At 38.6% G+C, this 24,589-nt stretch overlaps 1 protein-coding gene across 2 annotated transcripts in view; it reads right to left on the bottom strand.

Annotated features, from left to right (window-relative positions):
- aplp1 (amyloid beta (A4) precursor-like protein 1) overlaps positions 1–24,212 on the bottom strand; it is a 67,534-nt gene extending 43,322 nt beyond the window's left edge. For both annotated transcript variants that reach the window (XM_053507135.1, XM_053507136.1), the window contains exon 1: positions 23,951–24,212. In XM_053507135.1, the coding sequence (XP_053363110.1) occupies positions 23,951–24,016 (66 nt within the window). In that variant the 5' untranslated portion in view covers positions 24,017–24,212. The remainder of the gene's footprint in view (positions 1–23,950) is intronic.
- Positions 24,213–24,589: the final 377 nt, after the last annotated feature.

Raw genomic sequence — 24,589 nt, 5'->3', positions numbered from 1 at the left:
TCACTTGGCTTTCCACTAACGCAAACAAGTTTCGAACAGCTCCCAGACATGCGACGCTTCTCACATATATGCAAGAACCTTTGCAAGAGGCAAATTTCTTGCAAAAGGTGAAAATTTGTAAAGCGGGTTGTTGTTCATATGTGGTAGAACCTTTGTATATTGCTTTTTTGAAGCCTTAAAAACTACTATGCTTTGTAATTTGCTCCAAACTCCAGTCCAATGGGTGTAAGTATTGCACCAACCGCACATAAACTCAAAAGCAGAAGAAGCGATAATCTTGCAAAATGTGAGTATTTAAGCTAAAGCTGTGGTACATATACTGTATATTTTTTTTAAATCATCAATTTTACTGTAGATCAATCGTTTCACCGATTTTAAATCAAAAACTGACAAAATATTGTATTAAACTGCGTATATGATTAAATCGCACAGCTCTAGGAAATCCATATGGTACTTCCCAGTCATCCTGGTGGTTATACTGTATAGTTATACTGTATATCATTGATAATGCATTTGCTATGAAGTTTAAACATCAAGGTATCTTCCAGCACACTTGAACGTTCTTTAGTGTGTTTGATTTTTACCTACAGCAAGCCAGAACCATTAACCCCCCCAGAGAACGGTTGGTAGCAGAGTTCTCCAGCTGCTTTGCCAGCTGTGCTTGTACATGTTTGCTGAGTGGAGAAATCCACCACAAGTCTAATTGAACTTAGATAGAACCAATATTGCCAGTAGGAATACATTGTTAAGTGAGATTAGCATGGTGCCTTTATGTAAGCTTTCGATGGATATGCTATCTGCATACGACAGGTGCCTCAAGGGCTTTTATTGCGCTCTTTGTGTTTTTTACATAGTCGCAGTAATCCTGTACCTAGAGCATAATCCCTCTGACAATGTTTGTAAAGGACCCACTTTGAACGAGTGCGCACTGTATGTCTTCTCAAATCACCAAATTTGTATGCCTTAGAGAAAACTTTCTACCAGGTTGTATTCTGTGCTCACACTGGCAATGCGTTTTCAACTCCAATATTTGCTTGTCGGCTTTCCAATCTTTAGTTACCATGGTTACGCTCCTAGTGGGATATCCACATAAGCAAGCACAGACCGTATGTAAAAACCACCTATTCGATCACAAATCAGACGTCTTCTCATTACATTAACATTCAGAAAGAAAAAATAAACACTTTGGATAAGCTTCGGCCTGTACTAGGATCTGTATGTATGTATATATTTGCTTTGCATAATTTTACCATTCATTTTCTATAATCAATAGCTTGATGTGATGAAATATATTGGGGAAAAAATAACGTGTGGTTAAAAACAAACAAACAAAAAAACACGCTACGACAGTCCTTTACACCTATTAGTAGCTGGCCGAATACTCAACTTGTCATTTACATAAAGCTAAACATCGCTCTAATCCATCATGTCTCTCGCTCCACCTGTTTCATGCTTCATATTTTCGCTTTGCTTTCCCTTTATTATTGCTTACGATTGCAATTACAGGTGTAAACATACAGTAATGAGGTGGTGTCAAAAAGCAATTGACTGGCCCCCTGAGTGGCACAGTGCTAACGAGCATCATCCGCAGTTCGTGGGTTTAAATCCCTGTAGGTGAAGCTGTAACCTCCCGCAGCTGGGGGCCTGGAGAGAGCTGATTGGCCAAGCTCTCCCAGGGAGGAGGGATGAGAGAAACTTTACAGATCTCACATAAATTGCACTCAAAATAATAATGAAAGCCAATCACAGGCGTCTGAGAGCGCAGGCTAGCGGAAGAAGCGGTCGTCTGGCGTCACGTGACCTGGAGGAAACACGTGAAAGTCTTCGGCTCTCACTGACTGGTAGTTGTACCCTCGATGGGAATTAGTTCAAATTCTAAAAAAAAATAATAAATAAATCTAAAATAAATAAATAAATAAATAAATAAAAAGCAACAAAGTGACACACCCTACATTTGATCTATTTTTTTATTTTTGTCTTTTTTACAGTTTGGATAATATTGTTACAGTGTTTCAGCTTTTATTTTGACTTTTATTCTGATAGCTTTTATTCTCAATACGCCAATACTAAATAAATAAATAAATAAATAAATAAATAATTTGGGTTAAGTAAACATTTCTTCACAAAAGACTTTACCAAACCAACAATTACATAGATTATTGTTTACATAATTAGACTATTTATATTTACCTATGTAATTAATATACACATTAAAGGCTAGATTTAATATGAAACATACGACGGTCTTCATCCCTCCCGACTGACTGAGTGGTAATAATACTGTAGCTTAATGTGGGAGCCCCCTAGTGACGGGGAGGAATTGGACACGACTAAATTGGGGAAAAAAATCAGAGAAAAAAAAAAAAAAAAAAGTAAAAGTATTAAAAAGGTGTTTAGCAGTTTTTGACTCATGACTAGTAATCAATTATAATTTTTTTTACAAGTATACCGAATACTAATTATCCTCAACATCCCAAATACAACAGTCAGTACTGGAATTAAAGCGTATTTGAGAGATATGTAGTCTCGGTTCATGCTAATCACACTGCCTAGCTACAGTAGCACTGCTAACCGCCCACAGCCCTGAGGCTAAAAAAGCAATTTGGAGAAGAATTAAAACATGTCTAACAATGACCAGACATGATCCGGCTATGTCAGCATGACCACCCTAGCTAGTGGATTTCACACCTTGCTAGTTTTAATATTCTGTTAGATGTTTGAGCTTTTTTGCTTTGGATCAGTGGACACTGGCGTCACAGCTGCACTGATATTCCCTCCGGTCCTTTTAATTTTTTAATACGAGCATCACAAATCATTGTCCCTCATTGCCCCTGAGCACATATGCATGGTTTGTCTCTCTCTTTCTCTCTCTCTCTCTCTCTGTGTCGTCGAATCACTAATCCTGGAGTGGATTCGCCTCCTGTTCCTTCCATGGTATTACAGATTAGTGCATTGAGTGAGATTGGATTTGAGCAGATTAAATGCATTTCAAAGCGTTTTGCTTCCACTTCCTTTTCTTTCCTATTTTGCCATATCTGTCAAGCTAAACAAGCAGGTGTGTCTGATGGAATTTATGCATTTAGGATAGGGATTTTACGGTATGTTATTTGCTTAAAGCGCTAAACACCCATCAAATGATTTTCCTTTTATCCGAATGTTACATACGCAGGAAGTATCCGGTCTCGCCTGTACACCGGACACGTTTCTGCTCCACTGGCTTCGGTTTCCTTTTGAGATTTTGCAAGATGGCATCCGTCTGCATCTCGTATCTCTGTGTTTGTTTCCTGTTTTCTCGCAGCACTCAGAGCCTCTGTTCCCATCCCTGACTTGTTTTTAGTGTACATCAAAGTGACAGCTGCGTTTTCTCTTGAGACGTTTCACATGTTCTCTTAAAAATGTAGTGATACACTGCGTAACCTCCATTTCTAGATACTTTTTTATTTATATCTGCTTTGTTGTTGGTCCCATGCACGTGTGATGCATTTTAAAATTAGAAAGTAAAAATCCACTGCTGGATGAAGCCACATTGTAAAAACAGACATGAATAGACATGTTGGTAAGCGCATAGAAACATGCATAAATTATTTAAAGTAATGGATGTTTGAATGAAGCGTCTATCCTTTAAACATTATTTGCACTGTTGCTATTTTTGCACAAACCAGTAAACAGAGTAAATCGGCAGCATGTCTTTTAAATGCCAGCTCCCGAATCGGAGTTTTTCTGTGTTTACGGAGCGACGCCAAATCAACAAGGGTGCGTCCACAAACAGAAATAAAGTTAAACTTTGTTTGTTGAACTAACAACACTGACTATACAGTCCAAGTATACTCATCCGAGGTAGTCGGTTAGAAAATTGCTAACAAAACCCAAACATAGGAAAGTTCGGTCTATTGAATGCGCTGATGGGGGAAATTACATAATTCTGACCGGCAAATTTCCGCTTAGGAATAAAAGAGGAATTATATTTTAAAATACACACGGTTACTTATTATTGTTATATTTTATTATGTTACATTGTACTATATTATATTATATTTATTTTGTTAAGTAGGTACAATGCACACACATAAGGGCCATTCAGCACAGCATTTGTGAAGTAGAAGGAAACCAGAGAACCCAGAGGAAACCCCACGAATACACAGAGAGAACATGGAGTCCCAGGAGTTAAAGTCACGCCATCCTGTGCCGTTTCATAGATAATCTTATTGCAAGTTTATTTTTAGACATAATCCTTGTCCGTCAGATATACCTGAGTTTTACCGCACTCACATTTTCTGTTTCTACCAAGGTACATTTTGGGTTCAGAAAGAAAGAATCCTAATTATTTACATAAAATAAAGAATAAAATATAGCTGTTAGTATTTTAGTACTGTATACATTATACAGTGCCGGTCCCAAATCCGAATCAAACGTGAGGGTTACGTCGGAAAAGGCATCCAGTGTAAAACCTGTGACAAGTTTGAATGGTCTGCTGTGGCGACCCTTTCGTCAGGACCACCTGAAAGACTAACAACAAATTGCTGTTCGAAAATAAATGATTGTTTTAAACAGACAAAAGTTTTATGATGTCACTTAAGCAATAGTATAAGAAGTAAAGCCAGAAGTCGACTCTATAAAACCTGACATGTCAGCTTGTTATTTTCGAGTTCACAGTCCTTATGCAGTAGAATTGATTTAGGGGTGAAAAATAGTCCGTCTCTGAAGGCAAGTAGAAATCTACAACGTCACTAGATTAAGCTTGGCATATCAGAATACAAGTTTAAGATACCTTGGCGGCCAGGGGATCTCCACTGAGTCAGATGCATCAGATGTTTTTAAAAAAATTCAAAAATAAACAAAAAAACAAACAAACATGTTAAAAGGCAAATACATCAACAAAGGAAAAAAATGAATAAAGGGCATTGTTCTGATGTCTACGTCTGTGTGGGTGTGTACATGTATAGACTTGTGTGGGGGTGGGTGTGGGCAAGCGGGTTTGCCCCTTCTTGTCTGGTGTGACACCCCTTGCTTTGTTCCCTCACACCTCCAGGATGCCTAATTAACGTCAGTCTGCACCACGACAGGCATGATGACACATGTGCTTCTTGCCCAGCCGGCCTCCCCTCTCTGTCTCTCTCTGTGTCTGTGCTTGTCTCATTCCCCTGCGCTCTTTCGCTTTAAGTATTTATGCACACATTTTATGCCCCTTCACTCCCCCCCTCCCTTCTCCCCTCCAACTAACATCACTCTACAGCAGCATCATTTGGCCACAGAGGCCAGTTGCTGTAGCAACGCCTCCCTACGGAGATGGCTACCTTCCCTGTTGCCGTAGCAACCGGCTCCCTGTAGGATTCCAAATGAGCCATCTCTCGCTTGCTCTCGCTTTCATTTTCTAGCACTCTCTCTCTCTCTTTCACACACACTCTTTCTTCTTTTTTTTTTTTCGTTCTAGGAGTGAATGAGAACGAGCTTTTTCTGTCCTAGTTTGCATCCAGCGTGTGCCTGTGTTGGTGGTTAGTCAAGTACGCGCACTGGTTTATTTGCATATTTAATCACTGGTTGCATCTGAGGTGTGATTTCTAGCACCAAAGTCATGCTGTTTTAACAAGCATGTTTCCATTTGGGCTTTTTTAGGCACTACATGTAATTAGACTTGTAATGCATCTTCATTAGTTGCTTATACTAACAGTGATCAGTTATGCCTATTGGCAATAATTAATCCTTTTAATAATCCTTTTGTTCCTAGCTGGAACAAAGTCAGTAAAAATGCAGAATTAATCCAGATTATAACAGACAAACAGACATGAAAAATATGTTTTACTGCTTAACTGATTATTATAATATGATTTTTTTTTTGAAAAATTTAGTCTAAATGCAAGAAGTCAACTATTAGCTCATATTAAACAATATATACCAAGACATATAAAATTGTACATTGTTCTTTATACTGCGCTTACCTGTAAATCATGTTAGTACCAGCCAAATAAAGGTCATTTGAAGGACATTTAAAATTGTGTTATTAAGCTTATAAAATTGAATAGTAAATTGCTTCATTTTGTATATTTTTAAAGTCACAAACCTGGATTGAAATAGCCTGGGGAAATGACCTACCTCGTAGATTTATGACACAAATACATGCGCACACACACACACACACACACTGATTTATGATTATGCATGAATATGCAAATGTGAAATATGTAAATGTTCTTCTGCCAAACCCAAACCCCACCCTGCCCACTCAGCAACCTGGCCAGCTAGGCTCTTATCGACTGCAAAAACGCAACATACTGTCTATAATACTAACCACAACTCTGAATATTAAATTCATCATCAAAACATCAAAAGAGCAATCATTAAAATGATCAACATTATGTGTATTAAAAATACTTTTACATAATATAAAAGAACACTTATTCAAATAGTAATCTGTTACTTATGCTTGGTTAATTAATGCTTTATTAAAAATGACATGTCATGAGAGATTAAACTGAGTTGAAGGATAAGGGTCGTTGCCAGGTTGGCATTTCTGGGATTAAAACTTTCTAATCTGTATCTCAAAGCCTTAACCACCGAGTCGTCTGAAGTACGTTAACTAACATGCATTGATGCAAAAACTTCTACCCATCATTAAATTCCCACTGAAAGATTGCATTGAATCAGTAAAGTTAACAGAAGGTCGTTTCCTAGCACGGACACGTACATCGTGAAACCTGATCAAATTTTCAATGCCAATAATCTGCTGTAAAACTGTAAAAATTTCACAATAAACCACTTTTCATACATTAGCTACACATAGCTAGCTATCTAGTTAACACCTAGTAAGCAAGCTGAAATTTGCACCTGAGTGAGATTTTTGTATTGGAGGCTTTATATTTTCTACCATTTATGCATAGAAAAAATGCATATCCATAACAGAGCAAAATTAGCTAGCTAGCAACGCACTATCTATAGGTAAAAAATTTCAACTTAACACAATTGTCACTAAACCTCACAGACGTTCCTACTGTGTATTTAATGTCCATACAGTGAACCTCTGTAGTCCAACTAGGCATCATGGAGGCCAATGACGACCACCGCATTTCTTCCCTTTTTTTTTTTTATATATATATATTACTGTGGTACGTCCTCCAGTCAACATTCACACACTATGGTCAATTTGGGAACGCCAATTAGCCTAATGTCTGCATGTCTTGCACTCAGACCCAAGGCGGGAATCGAATCCCGACCCTGGGCGGCAGTGCTAACCACTGAGACACCATGCCGCCATGTAATGCCCAATGAATCTTTTTCTAAAAGAGCAATCAAAAAACAAAATAAAATGTAAATTTAGAAATATGTTAACAATTGGGACCTTAATAACTAACCATAAAAGCGGTATCAGTCATCAAAGGTCAGTCAATCAAAGGTCAGTCAATCAGACTAAAATATAATGTTTTAGTCCGAAATGCATCAACTTTAATGGGTTTCTCAAAAGTCCTAATCAGACTAATGAAAATGCTACACACGGATTTAGTAAATGGCTGCCACTGAAGACCAGCAGCTTGGGCCACTTTTCTGATCAATATGCACATAATGGTACTGCGGCATCGTCACTCGGTCATTTAATGTTTTTGAAATCCTTTCCATTCAAAATAAAAAAAAAAACTCAATTAGAAAAAGCAATGCCTTTCACGAGCAAACGCTGCAACACCATCCAAAAACACTACCGTAAACCACCTCTGCACTTTGGTGATAAACTTAAAAAAAATATACTATATGACAGCTTTGTGCCTTGCTGCAAACATTGTAAATAAATAATTAAAGATGAATAAAGATTTTTTTCAATGCTACAATTTCACAACCAACAAGGTGGAAAACAACAGGCTTTTAACCACAAGAGAAAAGAGAACTAAATCCGAAACCAATCCGGAGCTCCAACAAAAAACATAAGGTTTATCTCGATAAATTCAAGCGAAAATAATGACACAGGCTACCCTAGTGTATATATATAAGAACAGTATGCAAATACTCTAAAGAAAAACGTATTTCCATGAATGATGATCCTAGCCATGGTGGCTCCTGTGAACAACTTGTGGAACGCCTGATCGTTGAAAATCGACAAACATCTTGTCTTGGAAGAGATGCATCTGTCTGTGGGAACTGTACAGTACAGTAGATATGATCATCCACCAACACCAGTTGCACAATACAGAAATTCAGCTGGGAGTTATTGCCCCACATCCCTGTACAGTCCAAGCCTCTCCAAGCCATTTTCACATGTTTGGGCCATTTAGGTAGTTCCTGGGAGGCCGGAATTTCAGACGTAAAGCAGGCAAGACCGATCATGAGCTAATTTTCTATCTTGATGGGATCCAAGCACTAGTGAAACGCTGGGATAAGTGCATTAGTGTAGCAGGGGATTATATAGAGAAATAAAGGGAGGTTTTACTCTCACAACTGTGTTTATTTAGTTTGCACAATCAAAAGTCCTGGTCTTGTCTTGAACGCCCATCGTAGGCTAAGATTAAATGACAATTTATCATGTTTCATTTTAAAGGAAGAAACTTTGGGATGATAGGATGCCCCAGATGACATAGTATATTCTAGATTGGTTTTTAATTTTTCTGTTGCCTGGGGCAGTGAAGTGATTCTCAGGCAGATTATAACGGATAACGGCAAGAAGAAGTGTGTGCCTTGCAAGCATGAAAGCAGTCGATTTGTGATCAATGCATGTCTGGAAGAAAATTAAATTTTTTTCTTAAACTGACAATAAAGAGTAGGATGTAGAAACAAGTTTGTGATCAATTTGCTTGTTTGTTGGCACGGACGTTTGCCGGGAACAGACAGCGTCTACTGAATGTATCATTTCATTTTCTGCCAATGGTATGGACAATGATGGGGTAAAATTGGTGTCTAGGATAGGAATGTATACAGAACCATAAAATAAAATAAAAAAAACAGTGCAATGTAAGAACTGTTTTAACAGGGATGCTATAATGTATGGTGGGGTGCTACTGTATAATGTATGCCATAATGCATCACTTTAAGGTATGAAGCTTTACTAAGTCCTGTGAGAAAGATAGAGCGTCAGGGCTGTCAAAAACAGGCAGACTTAATAATGTATTAAGTTAAAAAAGTTTTATAAGGAAACAAAGCAGGCACATGAAAAATAGTAGAATTAAGTCACTGGGACTCAGAAGAAGCCAAACCCCACACAAAGGCTGGAGAGGTTGGGGGGGTGGGGGGGTGAAAGGAGGGTAGGGAAAGAGCAAATAAGAGGAGCAGCTATCAAAGGAAGATGATGGAACGGTGCAGAGGAGAAGGGGGGGTTGATGACAGATTCTGAAATGAATGAGAGAAGAGGGAGAGAGAGATCAATGGAAGAATACTGGCAAGGTTGTTGCAAAAAGTGAGGGTGATGAAAAATCAGCATAATAGGGAAGACAATGTTGGAAAGAAAGAATGGCTGCTGGAAAGGGATGCTAGCAAGAATGGATAGTAGAAATAAGGGAGTGGGCTAAAACATGTATTGGTAAAATCCAATAGGGTTGAAAGAGGGATGCTAGAAAGATTTGAGAGCAATATGGGTAAAGATTGAAGGAGATCAAAGATTGATGATGTTTGAAAGATGGATGAATGTTGGAAACCATCCCCAGCGTAGTAGTTAGAGAGGTGCTTGAAAGAAAGTAAGTTTGAAAAGAAGATTTCCTGTAGAATTGGTTGAACAACCAGAGATAGCAAGAATGGAAGGTGGAAAGAAGAATTGTGAACAATTTGGGTGCTAAATAGATGTTAGGACAGAGTGACGAAACGAGGGATGTGGTAGTAAAGCAGAATAGAGGGAAGGGTTAAAAAAAAGGGATGCTGGCACGAAGATGCTGAAAATGTCATGAGTGATTCATAGAGATTCCAGATACAACAGAAAAAGGAGGATGGTGGTAAGGTCAAGGGTAATCAAGATGAGAGCTAGATGTTAAAAGAAATGAAGTACGCTCAAGGAATGGCGTTGGGGGGGGAGTAGAGGGTTGTGAAGCACTTCTAAAAAGATTAACATGGAAGGCATACGGGTCACCAAATGAGAAGGGGGAAGGGAAAGATGATGATGTTGGGAGAGGATTTAAAGAAGGGATGCTGGAAAGAACAAAGGAACTTAAAAGATGTTGGACTGAAGAAATGAGGGTTGGAGCAAGAAGAGGGGCTTTGGAAAGATGATGCAGGAAACTCAAGGGCAGATGAAATGAGATGTTGGAAAGAGGAGGCGATGGGTTGGAAAAGTGATACCAGCAAAAGGCGAACAGGGGGTTGTCAGAGGGTTGTTGGAAAAAATGAGAAGGGTAGAACCGGAGACGCTGGCAAAAAAAAAAAAGAGAGAGAGAAAAGGGGGATGGAAAAAGGAATGCTGCAGGAGGGGAGTGCATGATAAGAATACCCGAGCAGATTTGACAAGAGAGGCTCTGGCCCGTTCCAAGGCCCTACATAATTAATGGAGATGCAGCAGCCTGTCGTCTTTTTTAAGCATTCTGTCTGTGTGAGTCACACCCATAACTATGCCACACAGCTCTTCTGATGCTGATGATGGGAGCCTTGCTGACAGCAGAAGGAGGAGAAGCAAGATCAGTTAGGGATCTGTGTGCTGCAGCCAGAACTACCTCATTTTTTTTCCTTACACCTGGCTACGCAGGATACTCTGCAGGACCATGTCTCCAGACTCCAGACCCATATCCAGATCCTGGGTTCGATTTCCGTGTCGGGTTTGTGTGCATGGGGTTTGTGTGCTTGATGAGTTTCCTTTGGGTTCTTCTTCCCACAGTCCAAATAGATTAGGATAAGGGTAGGGTTCGATTCAGGTATTGGGGTTCCCAAATTGCCCATAGTGTGTGAATGTGCGGATGAATTTTGACAAGAGGAACAACCACGGTCGTACATAATGGGAATAAATACAATGGTCACTATTGGCGTCCACGGACCCTGGTTGGACTACAGAGATCCAAGATGGATGGATGGTATATTTTAGCTTCACATATTATTTAAAGTACAGTACGCATCAAAAATGTTTCTAATCACTTTACGTTTACATTCTGGCATTTGGCGGGTGCACTTACCCAGAGAGACTCATTATACTGTACATCTAAGCAGTTTGGCTTAAGGGTCTAGCTCAAGGGCCCAACAATGCAACTTGGTGGTCATGGGGGCCTTGAAAAACAAACATAAAAAAAAAAAAAAAAAGAAGTTGCACCACTCTCGCACAAACCTGGGTATTGTCAATCTGAAAAATTTTAAAGTCATTCATGCAAACCAAAGTTGCCACTGGAGGTTTGTTGGACATTTACATGACAGTCAATGGAAGACATCAGGTCGATGCCGCGAGCTGTTTTTCTACTGGTTACCAAGAGCATTAATTAAATAATCATAAATAAAGTGATGAGGTGGAAACCAGGCAGATTTACTTTTATATCTGGTTGAACCTATTAGGGCGCTCAGTGGAGTTTACTGAACATAGTGTTGCGATTCCTTGCCTGTGGCATTGATAGCGACTGGAGTAAATTTGCATACAACCGAACTGCATATGGAGACGCATGAAACGATAGACTGAAGTGATTGACCTGAGGGAAGAATGAAAAAGCTGTATAGTTTGACTGAGAGCGAAAAAATAATCGAAAGACATCAGAGATGCATAGAAAATCTAGAGCAAGAGCATGAGAATAGTAATACATTATAGGAGTGATAATAGACAGACCATGCTCTGGAATGACAGCGTAGAGACTCCTGTAGGCAGAGCAGCTCACTCGATCATGACCTCTGACCTGTTCGACTTCCTTAAATAATCTGGAAAGGTTTTATTTTTCTGGTTGATCGAATAAAACATGGGGGTAAAATCTGATCTGGAAACGCAAATCAGCTTGGAGAAGTACTGAAAACTGGCCTTCGTCTGGTTCCAGGTGTATCCGTCGCCCTTTATTCCTGTCATACTTTGTGTGCAAAAGTATGACGCTCTATCATACTTTGTCGGGTGATAAGCAAGCATTATGCAAACAGGCAAATCTGATTTGCATAGGAATGTGCAACCCGCCTGAAGTTGGAGGGAGAATAAATGCAAAACCAGTAGGACTGATAACCCATATGACTGGGCTCGGGATAGTGTTAATCCACAGCTGCTTCTGGTAATTGTTCAAGAGTTTGAATAGACACTGTTCTTAACTTGTTTAATCTTACAACGCAAAAGCACTCGATTTATTACTCTATCTGTGATGTATTTAGAGCCAAGAATGTAGTCTGTCTTGCCATATGTTCAGTCAGAAAGCAGCCATTTAATTGGTTTATTTATTCGTAAGATAATTAACACTTGACACGGATATTATAAGAATTATTTATATAGTCTGCAGTATATTAAAGGAGGCAGAATGTGCATCAGGTCGAGGAAGCTCTAAACAGAATCGTAATCTGCGCACTACTACAGTATATTACGGCGCTATTTATTTCTTTATTCTAAATGGGTGCTATAGCCGCTGCGACAGTAGACATACTGTAGGGGAAAGTCTGGTTTAAGGATGGTTTCTCAATGCCAGCAACATTCTTATTAACAACAAGGAAAAGTAAGGAAAGGATTCTTTGCAGCAGCTATAATGTGATGGCAGGATCTAACATATTATATATTCAAATGACAAATGGATAAGGGCAGGTTGTGTCACTTTTTAATCGGTAATAAAAATCGTTGAGCAATAATACGTGTTTTTATATGTTGCATATAAAATCAACTGTGTGCAGTTAGTAATAAGTATTATTGTTATCATTATTATTGTTACAATACTACTACTACTAATAATAGTAATTATCATTATTAATACTATTATTATTATTGTTGTTGTTTTTGTTAGCATTATTATTTATTTGTTTGTTTGGTTGTTTGTTTTTGATTGGTTATTTAATTAATTGAATTGGCTACAATTCATTTGGCTTAATTGATTCACTGTATCAATTTATTCATTCAGAAATCATTTCACAGAAATTATTTTATTTAATGTTAAACGGTCTAGAGTTTCCAACCTCGCTTCCATCTTCTGCAAAGATTTTGCGAGAGCATTGCTTCTACTGTATATCTGTTGAGTTTAAAAGCTTTTAATGCATTACTGTCACGTACAAGACTGAAGTGTAAAGCAGAAGCTTGGCAGAAAAAAAAAAGAATACCGCTTTGTACAAGACATGACATTCAACAATCGACACCACTGCAAACCTACATAGCATTTATAACTTATGCATTTGTGTTTATTAGATAATTTGAGTCGTTTTTAAATCAGGTCAAATTTAATCCACAGTCTACCTACACTGTACGATTCACAGCTCTGTGAGAAAGCAGCTCATTAAACAGCTGTGCAGGTTTATACTGTAGCACCAGCAAAGGTTATCATATAATATAGAAAAATATTAAAGGTCAAACATGGACTCACATGTGCCAATTACAAATGAACAGGAATGGGAATCACCAGGGAGCACCTGATACAATATTATCACTATACCTACAGTAGGTGCGACTCGATTTCTACTGCGATTCTACAAGCAATCATCTATCAAGCATCATAAATAAATTGGAGTCAGTGTGAGGAGATCCAAAAGAATCTTAATATGCAACTGAATCGATTTTTCTCTATCTCTACTTATGAATCATGCAGTATGACAACATATACAGTGGTACCTCGGCATACAGTACAAACAGCACTTTTTTAAGAAATCTGATTCGACATGTGCCAGACGGGACCGAGCCGAACCGAACCAATGCTGGCTTGTGCTTGTGCTGCGCATGCGTGTACTGTAAGTTACCAGCACATCCGGGAGCCGTTAAAAACTTGTTTGTGTCAGTGGAAAGCCAAGCGAAGTGTTTACTTATTATTATTTTTTTTTGCATTTTGTGCAAGGAGCAAAAACGACAAAAAAGGAGAAAAAGAAAACAAAGAAAAAGAAAAAGAAGACACTTTTGGTTTCATTTTTAAAGCAGCCGGTGCTGAGGGGAATCATAAATTAAGGTTAAGTGAGGTTAAATGTCTATTAATTTCATATTTTACTTCATTTACAGGTCTTTTCTAAATATTAGTTTTTTTTTATAAGCAGCAATATAATTATAGTGTTAGAAATTGGTAATATTGTTAATATTTTTGGGTGGCTGGAACGGATTATCTGCATTTACATTACTTCCTATGTAAAAATGCGTTTTGAAATACAAACTTTCGCCTCACGGAACATATTAAATTCGTATGCCTAATCCGAGGTACCATTGTAATTGTAAATGTTGGGGATGGCGAGTTATGAATAATTAAATAAAATGAATCGACTTTGAATTGATATGAATTCCAAAATTAAATAAACCAAATAAATCACAATCGTGGCACGTTACAAAACATCAGCTTCAGCCTCGAACATCATAAGAAATTCAGTTTGACAGCCTTAGCATACTATGAGAATCTGAAAAGAAATTAGATTCTTACAAATAACAAGTGTCATGCGTGTTTAGTATACTCCCTTATTCCAGAAGTAATGCCCATCATCCCCTCAACAACATACTGAGTTTAGACAGCTGTGTGACTAAGTCTTTAAAATGAATAGGTCGAGAGAGAGAAAAAAATAAAAGACAATTAAGCAGCGGTTAATTAGTATCCTTATAATATACATAATTGCATCAACTGTATTCTCGAACATCTGTTATAGAAGGCCTATCTAATATCTACTGAAATGTAAATGTTCTACTCCTCTATCACGAGTGTGGAGTGTAATGCTATCGCTGGGTAATCAATGTGCACTGTACAGACAGCACATCTCCAGACATTTCCTCCCTCAGGCCTGTTATCTCCCAGCAGCCCCCCTGTGAATGTACAGCCATCTCTGACAGTGATGAAACGGGCCACGTCCCCCGCCCCGGGCCTTGGGGTTTAGGATTTCTCTAATGCTTTCGCTTGCACTTCTCACTTTCCACCCTTTATTGTCTCTTGTAGGCTCCATCTTTTGCATAAACCTCACAGAATCTGTAATTATTTCCATGAAGATCCTTAAGATCAAGACTCGGATTAAAACCGGACTAAGTAGTCATAGCTGTTACAACATTTGCATCAAATCCTACGTCAAGTTTTATTATTTCCATGAATACTTTATAGAAAGATTTACTCTGACTTACTTTTATCCCCCCCTTCCCACATCTCAATCACGTCTCCATCAGCTTCTGTTAGCGTGAAATCTTATCTACCCGGTGCAGAACTTCCAACGGCTGTCTGATTGAGGCGTCCTACAGGGAAGAGGCGAAGCCTTTGATAGGCTCCTCGGTTTCACCCCCACGGCTGCACAAACCCAGAGCAGGAACAGCTGCCAATTAAGCTTAATCCGGCCCGGCGTGCAGGACTGAGCCGCGCATTGTGTAGAGTGCCTCGCCCCACCAAAAACTGCCTGCACCTGATAAACATTGTACAGGAAAGATGAATGAAGACACGCTCCGCCTGGAGCAGGGAACACGCTTTTATTTACACAAGCCCTCACATTTGACTGGTTAAGCCCTTGTTTCAAACTCAAAATAATCAAACAGCTTGAGTCTACCCATCAAGCTCAGAGCTAAACCTGTGCACGGATTTAATTCTCACATAAAATATCTGGGGTACCTTTTATTACTAATCATTAACACGGCACAAAGAATCATTCGGTCGATAAATATTTTATTCTGTGAAGGTGCTATACTTGATTATTTCTGTAAAACAGGTCTTAAAGTGTGTGTTAATGCACTAAGTGAAAAAATTTTGTTTAATACCTCAGACTCTGAATTAATTTCACTCATCCTTCAAGTACGCCATTTCAACGTCTATGTAAACGTGCTAGTGCTGAGTCACACCACAACAGACAAGTCATGTGACAGAGGACCTGAGCTTATGTGAGGTCACATTTGGGGAAATTTAACTGTTTTTTTTTTTTTTTTCAAATACAAAATAAAGCAAGGAAGGTTTTTTTTTCTCTTTATGTTTTTGTTTGTACAAAATCCATTTTATATATGGCATAAAGACAATAAAAAATATATATAAATAGGCTTTAAATACAGATTAGCATTCCGTATTCCGTTTCGCAATAATGTTTGTGTTTTCTGTTATTAATTTATTTGCTTGTTTTTAGCATTTATGTTATTTTATTTGTTTCCTTTTCTTTTTTATTGAGACCAAAATAGTGCCAAGTATGATATTTGCCTTAATCAAATAGCCCTAGTGGACGAAATCATGAGTTACACTTAAAGTAAGCTCCAAGTGTAAAAGATGAGTGAGCTTGCTTATTGTATGTGACGTTTCCATTTCCAGGAAAGCACATTGAATGAATAAAAGAAGACAATATGTTACTTTTCATTTTGACTATTAATAAATTTAAAGCAGGATAAATCCCCCCCACACACACACACACACCAACACACAACTTTATGACCTTGATTTAGTTTCTTGCTGATTAATTCAGTGATACACACAATAAACTGAGATACAGTATAACATGAGCATGATACACTGAAATAATACAAGATAATAAGATGTGCTAGATCAAAAGCTTTTTTATAAGCTGCCTAATAATAAGAGTGAAAGTAAATATTGGATTGACCTGTAGACTTAAATTAAAGCTAAATACAGCAGATTGTACATGTTTAAGATAACATAAGCTTTTAATAATCCCTGGTGAGAAATTTTAATTGGTATCGTGACACAAATGTAAAAAATAGGAAAAAAAAACTAAATCTAAATAAGACCTAGTGCAGCATCAGTATCTCAAAAGTACACGTATATGAACATTAACATCATGAATCAGCTTTAAATACATATGAAAACTATTGCTCTTTGCGCTCTTTGTTAACCCTTTAATGTTTAAATTACAAAAGCAAACCTAAAGCATTAGAAAGTCCCATTGTTTTTCTTAAATATGCACGAATGAGTGCTGTCAGGCTGAGCAGCCCTGGTTTTTTACTCCTGCCTGAGAATTTAGGAGTGGGAAAAGCCAGACGTAGCCGAGTCGAGTCGGTATGTTTTGTGCCCCGTGGCTCTTGCATGCATGGCAGAGCATAGTACACTGAAAAACATTATCGAAAACTTAATTATCCTCCAGCTCAGAAATTAATTAGATGAGAAAGAGGAGATCTGGTGGGGCTCCTGCACTCTTATCTGTTTCAACAAATACTCTGGCCTGCAGCTACAGCTGCCAGGGACAGCAAACCGCTGAGAAAGTATTGCACACGCAGGACAATTTAGCAATTTAACCCTTCAGCCACAATTCTTTCCCACTGCTGATTACCAAGGCATTACTCCAATACATCTTTCCAGCGAGAATGTCTAGACCTGAGCAAGCTTTCCTGTAAAGCCTCGGATTTGCTGATTCTTTCTCCGCTCACTGCTCGGCGTGTCGATTAAGCTTTTTCCAGCTGACAAGGTCACTGAATCCAAAGTGCCCTGGAAGTAAATAACAGTGACTGTATTTAAAGTATACGAGACTTTAAGATTCCTAGTTCTCTTTTATTAATTTGAGAATTTAACAAGGCATTAAAAGATCTATGCTGCAGATTGGAATACTGGCTGGTAATTGGATGGCAGTGAAAACAACTAACTTAACTTAAACACATGCTCTAGATAAAAGTTTAGTCATCAGACTAAATTCCACATCAGAGCAGAATCACACAAAGGTTACTGTATGAACGGTGCACCACGGAATGTCCCCGTGTAAGTAGGGACAGCTGGTATTAATGTGCTTGGAGAGCTGAACACCTCCCTGTGCTTCAAAATATAAAAAGTGAATTTTTAAAAGCAGCACAATAAGCAATGGTTGTTGTTCTAAACTTTATTAGATATCATAATTTCCCCTCGAAAATAACTGTTTTATTGTTTCCCTCTTACTGCTGCGTGCATCAGTACATTTCCACACACTGCTCCTTTAAACCCTGCCAAGTGCTGTGTGATACAGAACAAATGCTTGTTTCGCTAATGAATCCTGCTCGGCTAATGAATGAATGCAGCTTTTGCAGAGGGAGAACAAATAGTGCATGTCAACAAAACTCACCCATTCATTTGTTTAAGTCCCAGCTTGTAAGAATAAATGTTCTAGTTTAATGGTTCACACATTCGGAAGGGAATAAAACAACTACAACCTTGTGTCCCTCCTATACACTGATATGTTGTCTAGGAAAATAAAATAAATACAACCTGAAAATGAACATCTTTTTATTTTAGGGTCTATGGAGGCCAATGGTGAGCAGTGTATTTATTCCCATTTTTTACGACCGTGGTAGACATCCGGTCAACCTTCAGTCAACATGCACACGCTCATTCTCACACTATGGGCAATTTGAGTAGAGTACCCGGAGGAACCCCACCAAGCACAGGGAGAACATGCAAACTCCATGCACTCAGACCACCAGGTGGGAATCGAACCTGGACCCTGGAGGTGCAAGGCGACAGGACAGGTCAAATAGTCCAGGTATAGTGTTTTGTTTTATACTCTGTCTTTAAATAGAAGTGCTTATAGTTCTAAATTTGGTTATTAGTGCTTTGATTTAGATTGAGTTGATTAAAAAGAACAAAAAGTATAGCATTTTTACCCAGATGTATCTGTCTTAGCCCTTCTAACCAAAGATTTCAATCTTTCTAACCACAAAATCCCAAAATATCATTTTTTATTTTCCATAATGGCCATGACAAATCATTTTACAAACATACAATACTGGGCAAAAACCTTGAGCCACCCCTTATTTCTTTCCATTTTTCTTCCAAAGAGCCAGAAGTTTTGAGACAGGACCTTCTGCTCTCATTATTGGATCTCACTTTCAGTCCAGTCCATGTAGCTGACCAGTTTCAGAGAATTGTTTTTTTTATTCAAGCTGAAAAAAAAACATCTAACTTAAGGCATGACCCAGTGAAAAATGGGTGCAGATGATGATGATGATGATGATGATCAGGAGCGATTATTAGTATACTGGTGATTCTGAATACTGAGTGGTTGGAACAGACGAGAGGGGAAACGAGGTTGCTGCTGAGGTTTGTTTAATTTAATCTACATCACTTATTTTAACTTAATATAAAGGAATGATGGATGTTTATTCGGGGATTTATATCTTTAAAGAAAAAATTCTGTTAAACAAATAGTTAAAGTGGAATATTTCAGACTTTTTGTGCAATCAAAAATATCAAAAGACAATATATTTGAGGGGAAAAATAAGCTGACCATCAGTGACCGGCATGTTAAGTCTCCAAATCCAAAATTAGTAGCATACGCATCCAGGTAAGGTATCGCATCCAGGTATCCGTTTCTCTTAACTAGCGTCTTGTAGCATATCATGCAGTGCATCTTAATTATTCTCCTTGTGTCAGTATTTTTTCAGTAAAGGTATAAATTCTTTATCCTATCAACAATTAACAACATTTTCATCTACTTCAAATTTATTTAGGAAAATATTACACTTTATATATTAAACGAATGTGTTATAATTATTATTATTATTATTATTATTATTATTATTATAGAGCATTGTTGGCTCGGTTGTAGGTTTCTCACCTACCAATGCGGAAGGCCCGGGTCCAAATCCCAGCCAATGCCCAAATCCCAACCACTGGATGCACTTCTGGTTCCAGGCTCAGATAAAATGCGAGGGTTGTGTCAGGAAGGGCATGGTGTAAAACCTGTGCCAAATTGTTGTGTGGATCAGCTGGTCACTGTGGCGACTTCTCAACGGGATAATAAACTTTGCTATGGTAGGTAGTGTAGTGTAATATAATACATACCATAACATAGTGTTACTGGGCTGCTTCGAACATTACCCAGGACTTTACTAGTATCAGGAGTATTTCAATGGGTACCATAGTAGTACTATGGAGTGTACCACCATACTTTGTTGAATACTATGGTATGTACCATGGGGGCCAAACTTCAGCAGGTATCAAATAAGGCCTGATTGTACGTACTGTACCATATTTAATATGTTAGTACATACTGTACTACTGGTAAGTTGTAGTACAGGCAGTACTATATTACTGTTTGTTATATTAATATTCCAACATACACTACTGTATTTAACAATACATACAGTACAATGGTACCATGTTATATAATTTATATGATAAAAACACATGCATAACATACCGTAGTTTTGACTTACTACTGTAATGTTCCATTATACCAAATAATGTGCCAAAGTATCTACTACTGTATATACAACTAATTACAATATCAAGATCTAAAGTACTAAGTACAAGATACTGTCAAAAATGTCATGTACTGTACCATCGGACTACCATGGTAATTACTGTATATCATGGCAGAATCATTTTTGGGTCTGTTTTGGCACATTCTTCACTGGTTTCCGCCTCCTTATAAGATTAAATATGCTTTAGATAACTAATAAAATGTACAAACATTATAGAGTTCATAACGACTGTATGTCTTATGTATGACTGTGTAAAATGCCTAAGAGGAATCCTTGTCTCTCTCGACTATAAAAATAATTCCACAAGCGCATGTGAGAGCACTCTCTGGCAGAGTGAAGAAAATGCTTGCTTTAAAATGAAGCTCAAAGCAGAGAGATAATTACATGAGATTATGTAAGGATGACGTTCCCCCCCTCCTACAGTGCATTACATACCTATTCTGCATTGTACTGTACTGTATGTGTAATCTGGATGATAAACTCGGGCAGAATCCAGTACACTTGACTTCTTCCCTGTGACAGTAATCCATTAATACTCTTACAATGAGGGAATTATTCTACTACACTAACGGCAGGTTTACAGCTAATGCAACCAGCGCTATCTAATTTCTTTTTTATTATTATTTAAATTTTTTATATAAAATAAAATAAAATTCTAATTTCGATAATCAACATTTTGCCTGCCTGAGCTTTTAACCGACAGCAGGAGACCGGATTTGAGCTGGATCCCGATTACACAGACAGCGATCATCCAAACACTAAAAGGTGACTTACTGAGATCTTCTCTTATTCTAATTCGCTCACTGTATCAACTTCTAAAGTGCCAATGCTGGTCAGTGGTTGAGACATGAAAACGAGTTTGATGTGTTCGAAAACCTTAACAACTCTCTCCATGGATATGTCCTGTCTCGGCCCCATACTGCAGAGCCATGGCAGGATTTGTATTTGTTATCTCCCAGGTGAAGACCCGGCACCAGTATCGCTACGCTCGTCCTCATCAAACTGACACTCCTACCGTATAAGCGCTACACTGACAAATCAGATGTACAGGCACCAGGTGCTAAAGGCCAAGCCTAATGCTTTCACCCAGCGGGAGTCAGGGCCCGGTCTGTCTCGTGTTCACTCTCGTTATTGTCTATCCCTGTTTGACGTCTTCTCGCAGCTGTAAATGGCCAATGCAGTCCCCCTTGGGATGGCATTATTTAGGGAAAAAAAAAAGTCTTCAGGCGTTCGATTTTATGCCAGTTACTCAGCTCACACAGCTGTTGGCGTAGATTTAAAATACAAGATAAATGAAGATTTTGATAATAACACCTGCGCTGCTAAAGATAAGACAAGTAGATGTGGGGAGGTTTCAACACTGCTTTATCATAAACCTAACGTACGACACAAATTTCTTCAAGGAGCATTTATGGCAATTTTTTTTCGTGATAGCTCAAACACAGTACGATGATGAGACTCTCAGTAAAATGTTTGGAAGCGTTTCAAAGAAGGCCGAACATCCGTGAACGACGATCCCACCCAATGTGGCTCGGAGCCCATTGCAGTCATTCAACTAGTGAAACCTGATCGACAGATCGTCTTGTGCTGTTATCTTGCAAAAGAGACAACTCTGTCTGCGAAGAGTACACACAATCATTCATCACCACCACTTGCACGTACAGGAACTCGGCTGGGAGTTATCGCCACATAGCATGTACGGTCCTGATGTCACACCAGGCAATTTCAGCATGATTGGAACATAAAGGGGTTCCTGGGAGGCCAGTGTGTGATCTTAGCTCCCTCGTTCTGAGAAAACTTTGAACCTCAATGGTATCCTAGCACTAGTGAAACGCTGGGATAAGTGCATTAGTGTAGCCGGACATTATAAAAAAATTATAATCACGATACATAGGTACCTGTGCTTTTTTTATTGCAGTTGTGCAAGTATTATGATTTTAAAAATATCTCAATCCCTTTTTTTCAGATTTTTTTACAATTCTAAACAGACTAAAAAAAAATAATAATAAAAAATAAGGATGAGTCATTTAAAGCTGTAGGCTTATAGACCAAAATATTTTAACCTCACATGCAAGTATATACATGTATTATGTACACATGCATACATACATACTATATATATATATATATATATATATATATATAGTATATACTGTATATATGCTTTAAATAGCATATATACAGTATATACATTATGTACTATATATATATATTTATATATTTTTTCTTTTTTTAGTGTGTTTATATATATATATATAAATTTTAAGTCAGTGTAGCTATACATGAATGGCCATATGAAAAAAATCGTGATGTGTAACTAAATCGATTTTTCCCCATCTCTTCTTCCTACTGAGTTGCCCTCAGCCTGTAGGTCTAATGCAGCTAATGAGTAATGAGACAAGCACAGGCAATTTTTCTTTCATTAAATACGCAACAAAATACCACTGTCACCTTCAGGTTCTGGGTTAGATTCCCATCTCGGGTTTGCGCATGGAATTTGCATGTTCTCCCTGTGCTTGGTGCGTTTCCTCTCACAGTCCAAAGACATGCAGATTGGCGTTCCCAAATTGCCTGTAGTGTGTGAATGAGTATGTGAGTGTGTGTATGTGTGCGTGTGTCCTGCAATAGACTGGCACCCTGTCCAGGGTGTACCCTGTCTGAGCCTATGCCTAAGTCTCCTGGGATAGGCTCAGGGCCCCGCGCGATCCTGTATACAGTGAGTGAGTGAGTGAGTGAGTGAGATATTCTGGGGATTCAAAATGGTTGCCTAATAACAGAAAGTTTACTCGATTTTTATAGGTTTAAGAAAAAATATATATATATAAAAATACAACAAGACCAGTTATTCTTATTTCTCCCCAGAACCAAGCCTTACATTTGAGAGGTGATATTACATATGTTTTGTTTTTCCTTCCAAACTGTTCCTTTAAGTCCTGCTGATGCACCAGCACCGCACAGCCCGGCCTGTGTATCTCTGCTCTGTCGTCCCACGCACTGCAGATTTTTTAGACTTTTTTTTTCCCCCAGCTCTGAAACACCTGATTCACCCCGACACCTCATTCTCGAGTCGTGAAGGTATGTGCGAGGAAAAACACACTAAAAATGGGAAGTGTGTGTGGACGCTCCGGGACTAAAGCTGAAAACCACGGTGCTACATCCATGCGCATTTTCTCGCTTGATTTTATCACCCTGTTCTCAGCTTGGCACAAAATCCAATAAATTGCTTTGAGCCCATGCTGAGGCCTTCAACATCAACTGTGTGTATGCCTATGTGTGTGTGTGTGTTTCAGGAGGAGCCGCAGAGCATCAATCACTGGTGCAATAACAAACAGAGCCGAGGGCCAAAAATCTCTCTCTCACACACACACACACACACTCTCAGACACGCAGGCCGAGATCTCAGTCAGTGCATTTCTTCAGGCACTGCAGATCTGAGTCAGGTTCTTATAAAGCCAGAGGAATTGTGTTAGATGGACCAAGCCCTTCACACACACACACACACACACACACACATAAAAATGCAGATCATCTTTTTATAATAAATGGAAAGGTATAATTTATTACACACTGGACAAATCTTAACTCAACATTTTTTTTTTAATATTATTATTATTATTATTATAAATATTATTATTATAGAATATAAATATAAACTAATTCCCATTGATGACACATACACGCCACGCCCTATGGAATTAAAACATCTATGCATTTCTAAGATGTGCCAAATGATACACTGTTTCTCTCTCACACACACACACACACACACACAGATCACATGAAACACATCATGCATCTTACCTGCGCTCCACTCCACGCGCACCACGTCAACAACGTCATTAACACGAACGCGCTCTTATTTCCCATCCTCGCGAACCTCCTCCTTTATTACTAAACAGAAATCTAACAATAACAATAATATCAACTATAATCTCTCCTTCCTTCTCTTTATCTTTTTTCACTGTCTGGGTTTTAAAATGCACGCGCTATCTATCCCTCTCGTGCCTGCAGCAGCTCTGTGCGCACCGTGATGCTGAAGATTTCTGCGCGCTCTGTGTGTGCGTGCGAGTGCGTGCGCGTGCCATAATCACGGCGCGTGCGCCCCTCCCTGCACTCCTCCGCTCAGAGTTGCCAGATTGACAGAAATCCACCTCGATGTTTGATTTCAACAGTAGGGTTCGTGTGGTTGAACAAATTGTCGGTGAAATAAAAAATATATACATGAAAAAATTAAGTTCAAATATATTTTTTTTCATCCTTATATAACTACACATTTGGCGGTTTAGTGGTCGTCTCGCACCTCCTCGGTCGAGGGTTCGATTCCCGTCTCTGGTCTGTGTGCATATTCTCCCTGTGCTTTATGGGTTTCCTCAGGTTTCCTCCCACAGGCCAAAACCATAGTGTGTGAATGTGCATGAGAGTGTGTGTGGGTGTGTGCAA

Source organism: Clarias gariepinus, chromosome 11, assembly GCF_024256425.1.
Source record: "Clarias gariepinus isolate MV-2021 ecotype Netherlands chromosome 11, CGAR_prim_01v2, whole genome shotgun sequence".
Taxonomy (NCBI): domain Eukaryota; kingdom Metazoa; phylum Chordata; class Actinopteri; order Siluriformes; family Clariidae; genus Clarias; species Clarias gariepinus.
This window is presented reverse-complemented; position numbering and strand designations above follow the sequence as displayed.